This window comes from Elephas maximus, chromosome 10 (assembly GCF_024166365.1).
Source record: "Elephas maximus indicus isolate mEleMax1 chromosome 10, mEleMax1 primary haplotype, whole genome shotgun sequence".
In the NCBI taxonomy this organism is placed as follows: Eukaryota; Metazoa; Chordata; class Mammalia; order Proboscidea; family Elephantidae; genus Elephas; species Elephas maximus.
This window is the reverse complement of record NC_064828.1, coordinates 68,911,923-68,927,101: the sequence shown is the minus strand read 5'-3', so window position 1 is coordinate 68,927,101 and position 15,179 is coordinate 68,911,923. Positions and strand designations below refer to the sequence as shown.

At 39.8% G+C, this 15,179-nt stretch overlaps 1 protein-coding gene across 2 annotated transcripts in view; it reads right to left on the bottom strand.

The window, feature by feature from the left end:
• The window catches only part of TMEM260 (transmembrane protein 260), a 74,809-nt gene extending 65,907 nt beyond the window's left edge, over positions 1 to 8,902 (bottom strand). For both annotated transcript variants that reach the window (XM_049899404.1, XM_049899405.1), the window contains exons 1-3: positions 8,635 to 8,902; positions 3,013 to 3,044; positions 2,138 to 2,289 (exon numbers count right to left, since the gene is read on the bottom strand). In XM_049899404.1, coding sequence (XP_049755361.1) covers positions 2,138 to 2,289; positions 3,013 to 3,044; positions 8,635 to 8,794 — 344 coding nt within the window. In that variant the 5' untranslated portion in view covers positions 8,795 to 8,902. The remainder of the gene's footprint in view (positions 1 to 2,137; positions 2,290 to 3,012; positions 3,045 to 8,634) is intronic.
• Positions 8,903 to 15,179: the final 6,277 nt, after the last annotated feature.

Here is a 15,179-nt window from a genome sequence, read left to right as displayed (position 1 = left end):
TAAAGGTTAAGTTCGGGTCATACAACAAATGAAATTGTAACAAGCCAGCTGACATTGTATAATGTCTTCTTCCACTCGATCAATAGGCTACTGTTAGTCCTATTACCATAGAGATGGCTTGCTCCTTTCTGAAGGGTGTCCATTGTTTGACAAAATAGATTTGCCACTTGAACTAGGTTGTTCTCAAAGGACGTGTACCTTGTCAATTATTTGTATTCAAAATAAGGAAGTATTTTCATATTAAAATGTACATAAGAGATATCATTAGATTTCTTTTTCTGAAAAAAAGCAACTTTTTACTTCCAGAGTACTAATACTAAAACTACCAGATATCCACTTTAATCATATTAAGTAAGAGTTCTGATTTAAAACACATCAGAATAGGTAGAAAAAAATTACCATTAAGACTGTATATTAAAAGAAAAGGGTTGCAGGCTAGTGTGCTAATCTAAAACTCATTATAATCAAGTATAATAATTAATCAAACTATTCTAAAATGGTATTCTAAAATGTGGACAATCCAAATGAAATTATTGTTCAAAGCTATCTGGAGTCTGTAAAGATTTTTATATATGATTTTTACTGCAGTTCTCATACAGAATGGTAGCAACAATTATTATGTTGAAAAACTTTTAGAAAACTAATCACTTTATTTGCATAGTAGCTATTTATATAAATGTAACATTTAAAATATATGTTATATAAAGGATCTTCTAAAATACAGATACAAGTATTTCATTAAGCATTTATCAAAATAGATACAAGTATTGGTTTTCTTAAAATGTCTCTAAAAATATCTTGGTAAAATTAATAACTCATACATTAAATAATAAATAAGTTCTAAATTTCAACCTAAAGAACAAGTTCTAAATTTCAACGTAGACGCTTAAAAATAAAAAAAAAGATCAGTTTTCCTCTCAATAGAAATACTGACAGATTCTTAATTACTAAAGACTCAGGAGTAATTCTAATAAAGATTATTCTAACCACTTTGAAAAAGAAAGTATTCATAACACTAATCAGTATAAGCAGAGACGTTATTTTAAATATCTCACACTTAACTAAAAATTTAGCTATCCCTGAACATCTGAAAGACTGACATAGAAACAAATTAAATAATATAAACATTTAGTAAATGAATAACAATTATAATATTTGAACCTGAAAGCTCTAAACAAATAGATTTAAAAGCAAATTTTAGAGTCAAAATAATGTTAGCTTTTACCTTTCTAAGGATAAGAAAAAATTTAAAAAGAATTTATCTAAAGAACATTATTATGACTCTAACACAAATAAAAATATTAGTCTCCAAAAATTATATCTGAAATTATGTCTATTCAAATTATAATGTATTTGCAAGCAAAAATGATTTGTTTTTATAATAAAATCTGTACTGTAATAGTTTTTAGAAGAAGTGCAGAAAATAAAATTTGTATTTTTCACTGTAATCCTTTTAGGCATTGGTTTGGCTGGGTTAAGAATGTCAGGGATAGAACATCAAACACAAACAAGTTTATCAATATCCTAAACTAATGACCAATTTTTAAAAAGCATGGTACCTTCAAACTAAGAAAGCCTTCCATCAACGAAGTGGAGTCTAATTTTGCCTACCTTACTTAGAACTATAATGGAACAAAGTGACACATCACTAAAATCACATCCCAAATTGATTTCCTCAGCTAATAGCCTTATTTCAAAATAATTTACATGTTCATGTTTAGAATACAATATAATTAGATATTACCACTGGACCTGACAGGCAGCTACCCATAAACAATACTGTGATTAATTAAATGCTATTTACCATTTACCAAAAGATGAACTTCATATTGCTGAATTAACCTGGCCCATCTGCATCTGCATAAAACGACAAACCTCATTAGTTCTGCCTAACCAGAGAATTGTGATAATGAGCTGGTGACACCTTCACTCCATTGTACGAAGTGGAACCAACTGCATAATAATCATTTGAGAGGTCAAATGCATATGAAATTACTGTAAATTTGAGAAAGTGAAATCACATGAGTTAGGAAAACCGTTCGAGCAACATTTTTTTTTTTTTAACTTAATCTACTTGGGTGATAAGAATGCTACATCTCCAACTACTAAGATTAATTTTAGCTTATCAACTATTTACCTGAAAACAGTGAAAAAAAGTAACGATGCAGCTACTGCTCCAAATAAGCCACAGAGAAGATTGACTCGGTAGGCAACTGAACCAAAAGGAAATAGTACAATGGCCAGTTTAGCCACCAGAGTGAACAAAGGGTAGCCAGGAGGATGGGCAACCTATGGAAAAACAAGCAACAGTTAGAAGGCTTTCATCTAATGATGGAATAGTCACACTGGCTTTAATTGAAAAGTAACCCTTTTCCTCAGACCAGTATAACGATTAAGCGCCAACGACTAAATGTTTGAATAGTGGTTTTCTATTGTAATCCTCTTGTGCCAATACAAATAAATATTTTCTTTAGTGGATTTGGCAGCATCTATCACATGGTGCATTACCTACAGAAAGGGTGACATATTTCATTGTCAGTTCTTAAGCTGTTTGTTCTCTGGGTTCACAGTACATTAGGGTCATTTAAAAGGCTACTGAAAAAAAGCAGGTTCTGAAATATCGTATTGGTTAGGAAGTTGAAAGACCACACTGCTATCGGATTACCACCATGCTGACAGTCTTAAGGTCTTGCTAAAGGGATCATACACCATAATAAAGTTTATTAAATAATAAACTTATTAAAAGTGTTAACCCGATTTATTTTATTCTCCACAGCTTATACAAAATTTGGGGTGATAATAAGTCAGCTAGTGTATATATGGTAAAGGCTTTGCTTTATAATTTAGTTTAATTGGATTTAAAACTTAAATTGTCACATACTGTACTTATAAGTTAGTAAAAACCAGGGTTTGAAAATAAATTAATCTACTTTACTCCATGCTTAATTAAACTTTCTTAATTCCTAAAATTGTTAATGAGAGCATTGATTAAACAATAAAACTAATACTTACTCCAAGCTCATATGCAGCTGTGATCAGTTCCCCTGTGAAAAAATAATGTAAAACCAATAATTACTATTAGAAAATGACACTCCTCCAAAGTTTTCAAAATCCAAATGCTTGCATTGGGGTTTTGCATTAATTTGACTGGATAAAACAGTAAATCTGTGGGGATTTAACAGCATGAAATAGTCTAAGAATATTTCTCTCTTAGTTCTTACTGAACAAACTATCTGTGGTAGTTTTTCATAACTGTTCAGTGGAAGTATAGGTGAATTTTGGTTTTAAAAAATGCTTACTTTCCCTCCTGAAAGAGTTGCATTCACTCACAAATATACTATTACTGTTGTGAAGCTTTAGTGTAATGTGACATAATATCCCTCCAAGAATTTAGCATAAAACCGTCTATAAAGATGCAATTTTATGCTACGGAAAATGTATACACGTTGTCTGTACTCCTTCATAAAATGTGCCGTGCTACTTTAACACCGGCATTTGGATACCTTCTCTACAAAAACTAGGTTGGATATCTTGGCATAAATTCCAAGTGTTTATTAACTCCAGGTTATTTTGTTAAGCTCTACCATAACGCATTTTTCAAGCCATTAAATCATTACATGATTACATAGTCGTCCTTTTTAGTTCCTCACCATTAGTAATAATTTCTACAATTATGATGCAGTAATTCAATACTTATTTGTAAAACAATATTTTAAGTAGCTAGAGCACAGGCATTACTACTGATTTGTCCCTATATGCACACAGTAGGAAATCAATCAATACAAATGATTTATGAAAGTTACTATTACCTATTTGGAAATGTATTAATGTTCATTTTCTACCCTTCGATGGATATCAATACTTTTCATTTCTACTGCTCCAGCCACAATTTACCCTGTCAGGCCTAGACTGCAGCAATAAACTCAATCAACATTCACGGGAAAATTTCTAGATGGCTGCTCTCTGCTTGATGAATGAGGTCCAGATTCCTCAGCATCACAGGCCAGCTTCAAGTTTCCTCATCTAGGCTGACATCCATTAAGCCTACGTTCACCCAGTCAAATCTGATCGTCCACTCTGTTCCTCTGGAGTGCCCCTCTTTTGCACCTGTTATCGCTCATTTTCTCATTCTGGAATACTTTTCTCAGCACTCTCCCCTATATCCTTCAAGGGCTAGTTCAATTGCCACCTCCTCAGTGACACTTTTCCTCTCACCCTCCCTCTCTCCTCCTCTGGCAAAATTAATCACTTCAGCCTTTTCCAGAATCTTGCTCAAGCTTATTTAGCACTAATTTAGATTGCTGTTTATTTTGGTTAGTTGTTTTCATCCCTATCTCTCTCCCAGTAAGTTAAAAACATTATCCTATCCAGTCTAGGATCCTGTGAAGACATCACCTCCTCTTCTTCCTCCAGCCATGCTCAAAAAACCAAGGCAAGTCCTGCACACAGTGGCTGACAAAATGACACCACATTGTCAGCCCTGCTGCTGAGCACTCCTATCTGAGGTGCACCATGGAAACCTCATGTGGTTGTGGTTGTCATTGTGTGCCGTGGATTTGATTCCAACTCATGGCGGCCCTACAGGACAGAGTAGAACTGCCCCATAGGGTCTCCTAGGCTGTAATCTTTACGGGAGCAGATTACGAGGTCTTTTCTCCGCAGAGCCACTGGTAGGTCTGAACCACTGACCTTTTGGTTAGCAGCTGAGCACTTAACCATTGTGCCACCAGGGCTTCTGGAAATCCCATTAAAAAAAACTCCTTTGCTGTTACATCGATTCTGACTCATAGGAATCCCCCCATAAGGTACCCAAAGACAGACATCTTGCCGAAGTTAATCACTTAAAAACATCTTTTAAGTTTTCTGGAGACGTTCAAGAGCACCCTGGAAACCAAAGCTATCTTTTACATGTTAAATGCTTTTTAAAGAAATTTTTAATGGTCTAAAAATGTTTAAAAGGAGTGTTTCTTTCTAACTACTATCAAAAGGTAAGTATTTTATAGTTTTAGCCCAGAATGGTTTAAAAACCCATCGCTGCCGAGTCGATTCTGACTCAGCAGATTCTGACTCAGCAGATTCTGACTCAGCAACCCTATAGGACAGGGTAGAACTGCCCCACAGGGTTTCCAAGGCTGTAATCTTTATGGAAGCAGATTGCCACATCTTTCTCCTGTGGAGCAGCCGGGGGGGTTGAAGGTCAACCTATCGGTTAGCAGCTGAGTGCTTTAACCACTGTACCACAGGGCTCTGCTATTAAGTATATGTAAATTCCAAATTTCAAGGTTACTATTCACTTTCCTCTATTTAAAATCACTATTTAGAATTATACTTAACATTAAAAGAGGACTGCTACATCATATTAACAATAATAGAGGCTGTTTTCTCTAACTTCTTATCACCACTAAAAAGTCAATGTGCTGTTATTCTTTGCTGGGGTTCTGTTGGTTTAGTGATAAATCTGCAATTCAACAAACTTCCACCATCAACTATTCCCAAATGTTAAACTAAAATCTAAATAGAAGATATGGCACTACGCAAAGCCTATAGATATATCCTTGACAAAGAGCTAAAGTGAAACAACTGCTCTTAAAATTTAATAAGAGGAAGTAAATAGTAAAAAAAAAAAAAATTCACTGAGCCTCCTGGGTACTTGCTTTCTCCTAATCCTTCACACGAGGTTTTCCTTAAAGTTCTATGACTACCTGTATGAGAACTACCTGGATGCTTTTTAAAAGTGAAGAGTCCTTGACCATACTCTACACCTACCTAATCCAATAAGATCTCCAAGCTTCCAAGGCAATTCTGAAGTCAAAGTACATTCAAGCTTGAGAACTACCGCTTTGTGACAGAGTTGTCAGCAAATGCTTAACAGTTTAAAAAAGAAAAAAAAAAGTTTGCTTTATATGATACCTTTTATATCAGTTACACTATTCTCATATCAAGTCTGCTAAGACAGTACCTTTAAAATATACAAACATCTATATAAGCTAATTTATTGGTCCCAATAATAACAAACAGACGTCAAGCCTAGATTTCCACCCTCCTACCCCCACAGAACTTAGAGCATTCCTGGCCTCACTTTTATATAAATGAACTATATGTGGTACAAAAATAATTCTGCAAGGCCAACAATGTGATGGACTTAAAGAGATTAATTTAAGACTTTTCAGGAATAAGAATGCATGCTTTATATTGGTTTTGTGATGGGTTCTGTTTATTGATAGAAAATATATTTCAGAAACACAAACATTCAAGGAGTACATTAAACATATAAACAAAATTATCAAAGACATGATTATGCAAATTTTCCATACTGACAGATACGTGGAAAGCAGTTTATCATTTGTAAAGAATGAACACAGTATTAGAAGCAACCACTTCTTTAATGTCAAACTAAACAAACCAAAACCAAATTAGAACACTCAAGAAGTTTGGTAACTCAAGGTAAATACGTAACTTTATTCTTTGGGGAAAAAATTACAGTATTAATAGAGGCAAGGCAGCAGTCTTAGACTTTAAACAGACTTCAAGTACCACTGTGTATGCGGCAGCAGATTTAACAAAGAATTTCATGAAATTCGTTGACAATGAGTAGAGGTTAAGTGAGCATGTTTTAAAGTCAATCTACTTTTTTTTCCCCCCCGACTGCCTCATTTATTAGCTGTATGACTTTGGACATAGCTTAGCTTTAGTTTTCTTCTCTATAAAAGGTAATAATAGTACCTACCTCATATGATAGCTGGGAGGATTAAATAAGACAATCCATGTAAAGCACTTAGAACAGTGCCTGGCACACAGTAAGCGCTCAGTATATGTTATCTATTTAGTTATGCATCCCACCCCCTTGTTTCAGGCTCAATCATTCACGAAAAGTAGCTATCAATTATTTTTTGAAAGGTACAGTCCTACCTAACCTCTGAGTAATGCTCTCCAATGTCATAACTCTTACAACTATAAAGTTAATTCTGATGTTTAATATAAACCTTGGAAACATGTAACTCCATCCCCACCACACTAATGAAACACTATCCCTGTTTGTCCAATAAGCCCTGAAATAAAGAGGAAAGTTAATGATTTGAAAATGGAACATCAACATGGTAGACAACCTCAAGGACAGTCCCCCAGGATTGCCAATTCCTAGTATTGTCTCTTGTGTAATCACCTCCCCTTGAATGCGGACTGAATTTATTGATTGACGTCCAGGAATAAAATAAGGCAAAGCAACAGGATATCCCTTCCAAGACTGGGTTACAAAATAACAGAGGCATCTGACTTAGGTGAGACTTAGCAGCCATCTCTCTGAGAGAAGCCAGATACCCTAGGAGAGGCCCACATGGCAAAGAACTGATGTCATCAGACAATGTCCACAGGACTGAGCTTGAGACAACTGGGCAGCCCCAGCCCACACCTTGATAACAATCTTCTGGAAGACACTGTGTCAGAGGACCAACCTAAGCCACATAGATTCCTGACCCATAGAAATTGGTAGATAAAAAACTTTTAAGCTCTAAATTTGGGGGTAGCTTGTTATGCAGCAAAGATAGCTAATACACTCTAATATCTTTCTTAGTCTCACTACCTGAATTTACAACATTCTGACAAAATTACTGGTCATTAGTACCTATTATTGGTTAGTTACTTAATGTGGCAGTGAAACAAAACCTAATTCTCCACATCCCAAATATAAAACAATTATAAATGATTACAATGGCTGATGAGTTGTGCTTTCTTTTTATTTAAAGCAGCCTGCTTTATGCTTCATCGGCCTTCCACTCTTTTAAGTGTTCTCCCCCACATTTCTGCGTTGCTGGCTCTTCTCCTTATTCACGTTTCAACTGAAATACCACCTCCTGCAGACACCTTTCCTGGCTAGCCATTCTAAAATAGCCAAAACCCACTCCCACTCGCAGTGACATTACTTTCTTGGTGTCTCCGTAATTTATTACTACCTAGTATGTCCTTGTTTTGAGTACTTAAGTACTCTGCTGCTAACCAAAAAAAGTCAGCAGCTGGAACCCACCAGCTACTTTGTGGGAGAAAGCTGTGACAGTCTGCTTCCATAAAGATTTACAGCCTTGGAAACTCTACGGGTCAGTCCTACTTTTCTACAGGGTCGCTATAAGTCGGAACGGACACCACAGCAACAGGGTTTTACAGGTATGTTCTTGTTTATTCGGTAATTTGTGTACTTAATCTCTCCCCGAACTAGAATACTGTCCGTGAGACTTGTTCATCACTACTGTATTCCTTCTGTCTTGAACGCAAGGATTCAATAAATATTCTGTATATTAAAGGAACGGAAAGCAAAAACTTAGGAGCAGAAAAACGATCTGAGAAAGTGGAGAGGTCGTTAATTCCCATCAGGCGAAACCAACAAGGCCCGTCTCCCAAGCCTGAGAACTAAAGAAACCGGACTTAACAAGACTGGAAACAGAAGTCGGTTCTGGAACGCAGAACCCTGCGCAGGGCCCAGATGGGTGGACGGAAGGCCGGAGCAGACCAGACCCAGGGAGCAGGGCCGAGGACTGGAGGACCAGACCCATCCTCCTGAAGAGGCCGAGTGTCAGACGCTGCCCTTGCCCGCTCCGGGACCGGGGGAGAGGCGCACGAAGGACGACTCTAAGAGTACTTTACCCGAGTCTCCCCCCGGCACCGACGGGGGTAGCGTGAGGGTGAACACTGCGGCCACAGCAGCGAACACGGCGACGCCGCCGCGGAAGCCCCCGGAGCGCCGCGGCCCTGCCCGGGCTGCCCGCCCCCGGGACAAGTCCCCGCCGTCACCATGGAGACCCATAGACCAGTAAGGGCCGGCACAGGAGGAAACACCGGGCCCCAAAGCCTCCGTGCGGCAGGTAGGTTCCAAGCAGAGGAGCGAGCTCAGCTCGCGGGGCCGCCGAGGCGACTTCCGGGTCCAGTGGGCGCCGGTCGGGCCGCACCATTCTCCGTGAGCGTGGGGGAAAAGAGAAAATGAGAGGCCTGGCAAGAGCCAGCGCCGGGGAGCTTTTCGATAACACTCCATACATTGGGGCTCACAATATTATAATGCAATTTAAAACAACAAATTAAAGAGGTGGAGAATGCTCTTAAAAAAGCGAGACTGGACATAAGGCTACCGTCTCTATAGCTAATCCCCCTTTCGTACTAATTTGGTCCGTTCTGATAGAGAGAAGCAAGGTCGAAAACTGGGAGTGAGGAAGGACATCTACTGCCCTCTATGGTGTGGGGTGGAACTACACAGAAGGGCCAAGATAGGTACCTAAACCACTGCCATAGAGTTAATTCCAACTCATAGCGACCCTATAAAAAAAAAAAACAACAACTGCCTCATAGGGCTTCCAAGGCTGTAAATCTTTAAAAGGGAAGTCGGCTACCAGATACTTCTCCCTCTGAACGGGCTAGTGGATTCTAACCTCCGGCCTCTTGGTTAGCAATCGAGCGCTTTAACCACTGTACCACCAGGACTCCAAGATACCTAACTAAAAACAAACAAAAGAACCGAACCAGTGCCTTGGAGCCTATTCTGACTCATAGGGACCCTATGGGACAGAGTGGAACTGCCCCATAGGATTTCCAAGGAGCAGCTGGTAGATACTAACTGCCCAGCTTTTGGTTAGCAACCATAGCTCTTCACCACTGTGTCACCGGGGCTCCAGATAGCTAACTAGGCGCCTAAAATGTGTTAAAAAAGGGAAGTATCTTTACAGTATGTGTAAAAGAAAGCCAATAAATGTTAGTCGCGTATGTTTACTACGATTAATTATAAACCCATGTGCTAATTATTAAATCACTAAGTAATTTTCAGGGAGATTAAGATAAGCTAGTTTGTCCTTCTTTCTTTTTTTTTTTTCTTTGTAGCATGAGGAAAACTCTACATAGGTGAGTAGGGAAACGTCAGTTTCTGTATTCATGCAAATAACTCATCTCATGATAGAAGTTTCTCGTATTTAATGAAGAGAGATTCTGGCCAAGCTTTGACTACAAAGTGGGAAATGAAACAGTACTTTGCACTTAGCTGCAATGCAAAAGAAGAATGAAGGCTATTGGTCAACCACCGTAATACAGCCCATAGTAAGCTTTTAAAGCTTACGTTTTACATTATCATAGCAATTATTCAGGAGTGGGAGGAGAAGAGCATACCTTCCACAGAATGCACCTCAAAATACACTGAAAATCAGTGATGATTTAAAACGTGTTGTATGCAATCTGACAGGAACACAATGTCTCTACTGTAGAGAAACATACACCTATATTGATTGGCAGTCATTGTGCGAGACTACCTTAGTCTTTTAAATGTACTTATATAATGGTTCCCCAGATATATTGTGAGTTCCTGGACTGAAGGACTGTGTGGTAGACTGCTTCTAAAATGGTTCCCAGTGATCTCTGACTCCTGATATTTAACCAGTTGCCCTCGAGTCATGGCAATCCCGTGTGTATCAGAGGAGAACTGTTCTCCATAAGGTTTTCAGTGGCTAATTTTTGGAAGCAGATTGCCAGGTCTTTGTTCCAAGGGGCCTCTGGGCAGACTCGAACCTCCAACCCTTTTGTTAGCAGCTGAGCACATTAACTGTGAACCATTTGTACCACTCAGGGACTCCTCCTGGTATTTAAGTCCTGTGTAATTCTTTTGCCTTCTTTGTGGGCTGAACCTAGTGACAGGTCCAGTCAGGAAAAAGCTATGAAATCACTTTTGAGATTAGGTTATAAAAGACTGACTTTTGCCTTGTTTGCACTCTCTTGCTTGCACTTTCCTCTCTTGCTCTCTCCCTTGTTCCCTCTGATAAAGCCAGCCACCATGTTGCGAACTGCCCCATGGAGAGGTCCACGTGGCAAAGAACTGAGGGATACCTCCAACCAATAGCCAGGGAAGAACTGAGACCCTCAGTCCAACAAGCTGTGAAGCGCTGAGTCCTGCCAACACCATGTAAATGAGCTAGGAAGTGGATCCTTCCCTATTTGAGCCTTGAGATGACTATAACCACTGCCAAGACCTTGATTGTAACCTGTGAGAGACCCTGAAGCACAGGACCCAGGTAAGCCTCACCTGAATTGCTGTCCTACAGAAATTGAGAAATAATAAATGTCATTGTTATAAATCACTAAGTTTTAGAGTACTTTGTTGTTCAGCAATAGATAAGATTGTCTTCTATTCCTTTTCTGAAAGAACATGCCGATGAATAATACTGATAGAGCCAAGCATATATTTCCTTCCCTGTATTGATTTCATCTCCTGTTCACGAGCTGTATAAAAAGATAAAATTTTACCATGGAAAACTACTTTTAAAAGGGCGTAATTCTTGGCCCATGTTTGGGTGGTAGGAATCCAAGCTAGAAGTACACATGTGGGAGTTGTTCATGCTAGAGCAATATAAATGAATAAGTTGACAAAAGTATAGTGTAGGAAGAACAACCAACCCAAACCCTGTCAAGTCGATTCTGACTCAGAGCGATCTTACAGGACAGAGAAGAACTGCCCTGTAGGGTTTCCAAGCTGTCAATCTTTACGGAAGCTGACTGCCACATTTTTCTCTCATGGAGCAGCTGGTGGGTTTGAACTGCCAACCTTTCAGTTAGCAACTGAGTGCTTAACCACTGAGCAACCAGGACTCCTAGAAAGAACAAGGATGAGATCAAACATTAGGTCATGTTTCATTTAGGGGATGGGAGGAGAATGAGGAGTGAACAGTAGAAGAACTAAGCATGAGGTGTCATAAGAAGCTAAGGATGAAATAATGTCAATGAAGAATATAATCATAGTGTCACAAAGAGGTGAAAAGTGGGACACATCTAGGCTTTTTGGGACCTAAGTTTATACAATTTGTAGAATCCTCTTTATGATGCTAGAAGCTATGCCACCGATATTCCAAATACCAGCAGGGTCACCATGGCGGAGCTTCCAGACTAAAACAGGCTAGGAGGAAAGGCCAGGCAATCTACTTCTGAAAATTAGCTAATGAAGACCCTATGGATCACAACAGACTACTGTCTGATATAGTGCTGGAAGATGAGCCCCCTGGACTCAAACCTGCCAGTGATCACGAAGATGACACAGGATCGGGCAATGTTTCATCATGCTGTACATAGGGTCTCCATGAGTTGGAGCCAACTAACAAACTGCAATTAAAAAAAAAGAAAAAACTACAAATAAAGATTAGGTACGGGCCTTGGAAGAGGCCCGTGTTAGTGAGGGGCTCTGAAGCTTAAGCTTCATTAGCTTCATCGTTGATCTCTTTGGAGATGAAGAATGGTCAGCCTGTGCCTGACTCTACCTCTCAGTAGCATCTGACTATTCCCTCCTCCCCGAAGCATCTTCTTCAGGGACCCAGTGGCAGCAGCTCCTTTAGTTTTGCTTATACCCCTGGCTTCTCCTCCTCCAGCTCTGGTAGACCTCCAAACTTAGAGTGCACCAGGGCTTAGTTCTAGACTTCTCTCTGTTTCTTCCTTTTTTTCCCCAAGATGATCTTATTGAAGTTTAAATACTAATGATAGACTGATAAATCTCAAAATTACAGCACCCTCCCCAACATCTCTTTTAAGCTACAGAATTTTTTTTTAGCCCAACTAACTATTCCTTGGCTTCTCTATTTCTATGTCTAATCAGCATTTCAAACCTAGCAGACTGTATCTGTTTTATTTCCACTGTATCACCAGTGGCTAAAATGATGCTTGGCACAAAGTAGGTGCTTACCACATACTTATGTAATGAATGAATAAATGAAGAATGAGAGGTCATGGATGTATCCATTAGGAATTGCATTTAGCTGCTAGTAATGGAGACCTTGCTGCAGTGGCTTAAACATACAAGTGTTTATTCTCTAATATAAGAATCTTGAAGTCATTAATCCAATCTTGGCTTGCCAATTCTCTTATGTCATTAAGGTCAAGACTGGGGTCCTTATATCTTTCTGTACCATCCCACTCAGTTTATTTCCTCAAAGTCATTTCCTGGTCCCAAGTGGCTACTAATGCTCCAGACGTTACATCTGTGTTTTAGAAAGAACGAGAAAGGATAGGAAAAGAAGAGCGCGACCTGTCCTTTTAAAGAGTATTCTGGAAATGCTATTCCATAATTCTGCTACATATCATTGACCACAGTGGAGTTACATGGCCACTATTGGGGCAAAGGAAGCTGGGAAATGTGCCTTTTTAGGTGGTCAGATTGCCTAGGATTCTATTCCAAAGGAAGAAAGGGAGAATGGATATTGGGAGACAATTAGCAGGCCCTGCCCCATTTGGATTTGGTGACCTGGAGGCATTTGAATCTTGAAAGTTCAAGAGGTCAGTTTCAGCAAGTAGTAGATATGGAAACCATGTAACAGTGGGATAAGAAGTGAGGGAGTGGAAAAAGTGAAAATAGAATACATTTGCGAGAAGTTTGACAGTAAAGGGAAAGACAGAAACAATGTGGAAATTCATGGGGATTGAAGTGTCAATGAGTTTATTAGTATTTTCTGTGTAATATAAGGAAATACCTGGAGAGAGATAGTCATGAGGTAAAAATGTGCAGGAGGCTTGAAGGGAATGGGTTCAAGGAAGAAAGAAGAAAAAGGTTCAAGACGGAAACTATTAAATAGTAAAATATTAAATTTAAATAATAAAATATTAAAAGATGGAAAATATTAAAGATGGACAATAAAAGGGTAAAGAGGAGGGAACTTGAGGTAACACATGACTCTCAGACTTGGTCCTGGGAAAGACCAGTAAGATATACAAGGAGTATTGTTGTTTATGTTCTCCGTATCTGAAAAAATGGGAATAACAGTAGCGCCATCATGAGTTTGGTGTGAAGATTAAGTAAAAAAGAGAAAAGCTTGCCTCATTGTGAGGCCACAATAAACATTAAACCAAAAAAACCAAACCCATCACTATCGAGTCGATTAGGAGTAGAACTGCCCCACAGGGTTTCCAAGGCTGTAGATCTTTACAGAAGGAAACTGCCACATCTTTCTCCCAAAGAGTGGCTGGTGGGTTCAAATCACCAACCTTTTGGTTAGCAGCCAAGCACTTAACCATTGTGCCACCAGGGCTCCTTACGATAAACATTAGCCATGATTATTTTTATCTAGCATTCATAAGATACGCTGTAGGATATGATTTTAAAATAGGGCATGTAAAAAAAACATATTTTCTGCTTCTATTTCAGAGATGATTAGGTAGAAATAAAAATACATGAGGGAAACAGAGGTGGAGCCAAGATGGCAGAATAGACGGATGCTTGTCGAGCCCTCTTTACAACAAAGACCCGAAAAAACAAGTGAAACTAGTATATTTGTTACAAGCTGGGAGCCCTGAGCATCAAAGGCAAGCTTAGGCAACGAACTGAGGGGCAGGGGGAAGAAGAGACCGTTTGGAAGCGGAGAGGAGTTACCGGATCTGGGTCTCGGGGACCCCTCAGGCACAATTCCCGGAGCAGCGGCGGCGGAGGCGGGCTGGTCCTAGCGTTAGGCCGCAGTTTCCTCAGGGAGAAGCAGCCAGCCACACAGCCCACTCACACCTCCGGAACCGAGGAGAACGGTGCTTTCGGCAAAAGCTAAGTACTTGCGGATATTTTACCGCACCCCCTACCCCCAAGCCTGGTTCAGCAGCTGAATCCCTGGGCCTGAGATAGACCCTGGTAAGCACGTAGAGCCATCCTCCCTGCCTTGGGGAAGGAAAGAATTTGCAATTGGGGGGAAAAGATAATTTGCCAGCTCCGTTAACCAGGGGAACTCAGGACAGAAGCAGCTCCTGTCCAGGCATAAACCGTCTGTGGACCTTGAGCACCTTTCCCTTCTGCATGGACCTGTGTGGGCCTATTTCAGGAGAATAGGCCCTTGTTGGCAAACTCCAACCATTTCAGCTGTGCAGTGGAGAGGTGGGTGTTTGATGTTTGACATTGCTTTGCCTATTAAACAAGGTCTTCACCTACCCACAACAGGGACGTAAGGACTGGTGGCTCCACGTGGGTCGCCCAGCCACCCGTGACAGGGGTCCAGGGATAACTGGTACCTCCCAGTCCTTACAGCAAAAACTTTGGGTGCCCACGATCCATTTGCTTCTGGGAACTCTAAATTATTTTCCGTGTGTATGCAGAGCAAGTCATCTTACCGTAAGGTCTACCTCCACACTGTTGTTGTTCTTGTTGGGGGCCGTTGAGTGGATTCTGACTCGTAGTGACCCTATGTGACAGAGTAGAACTT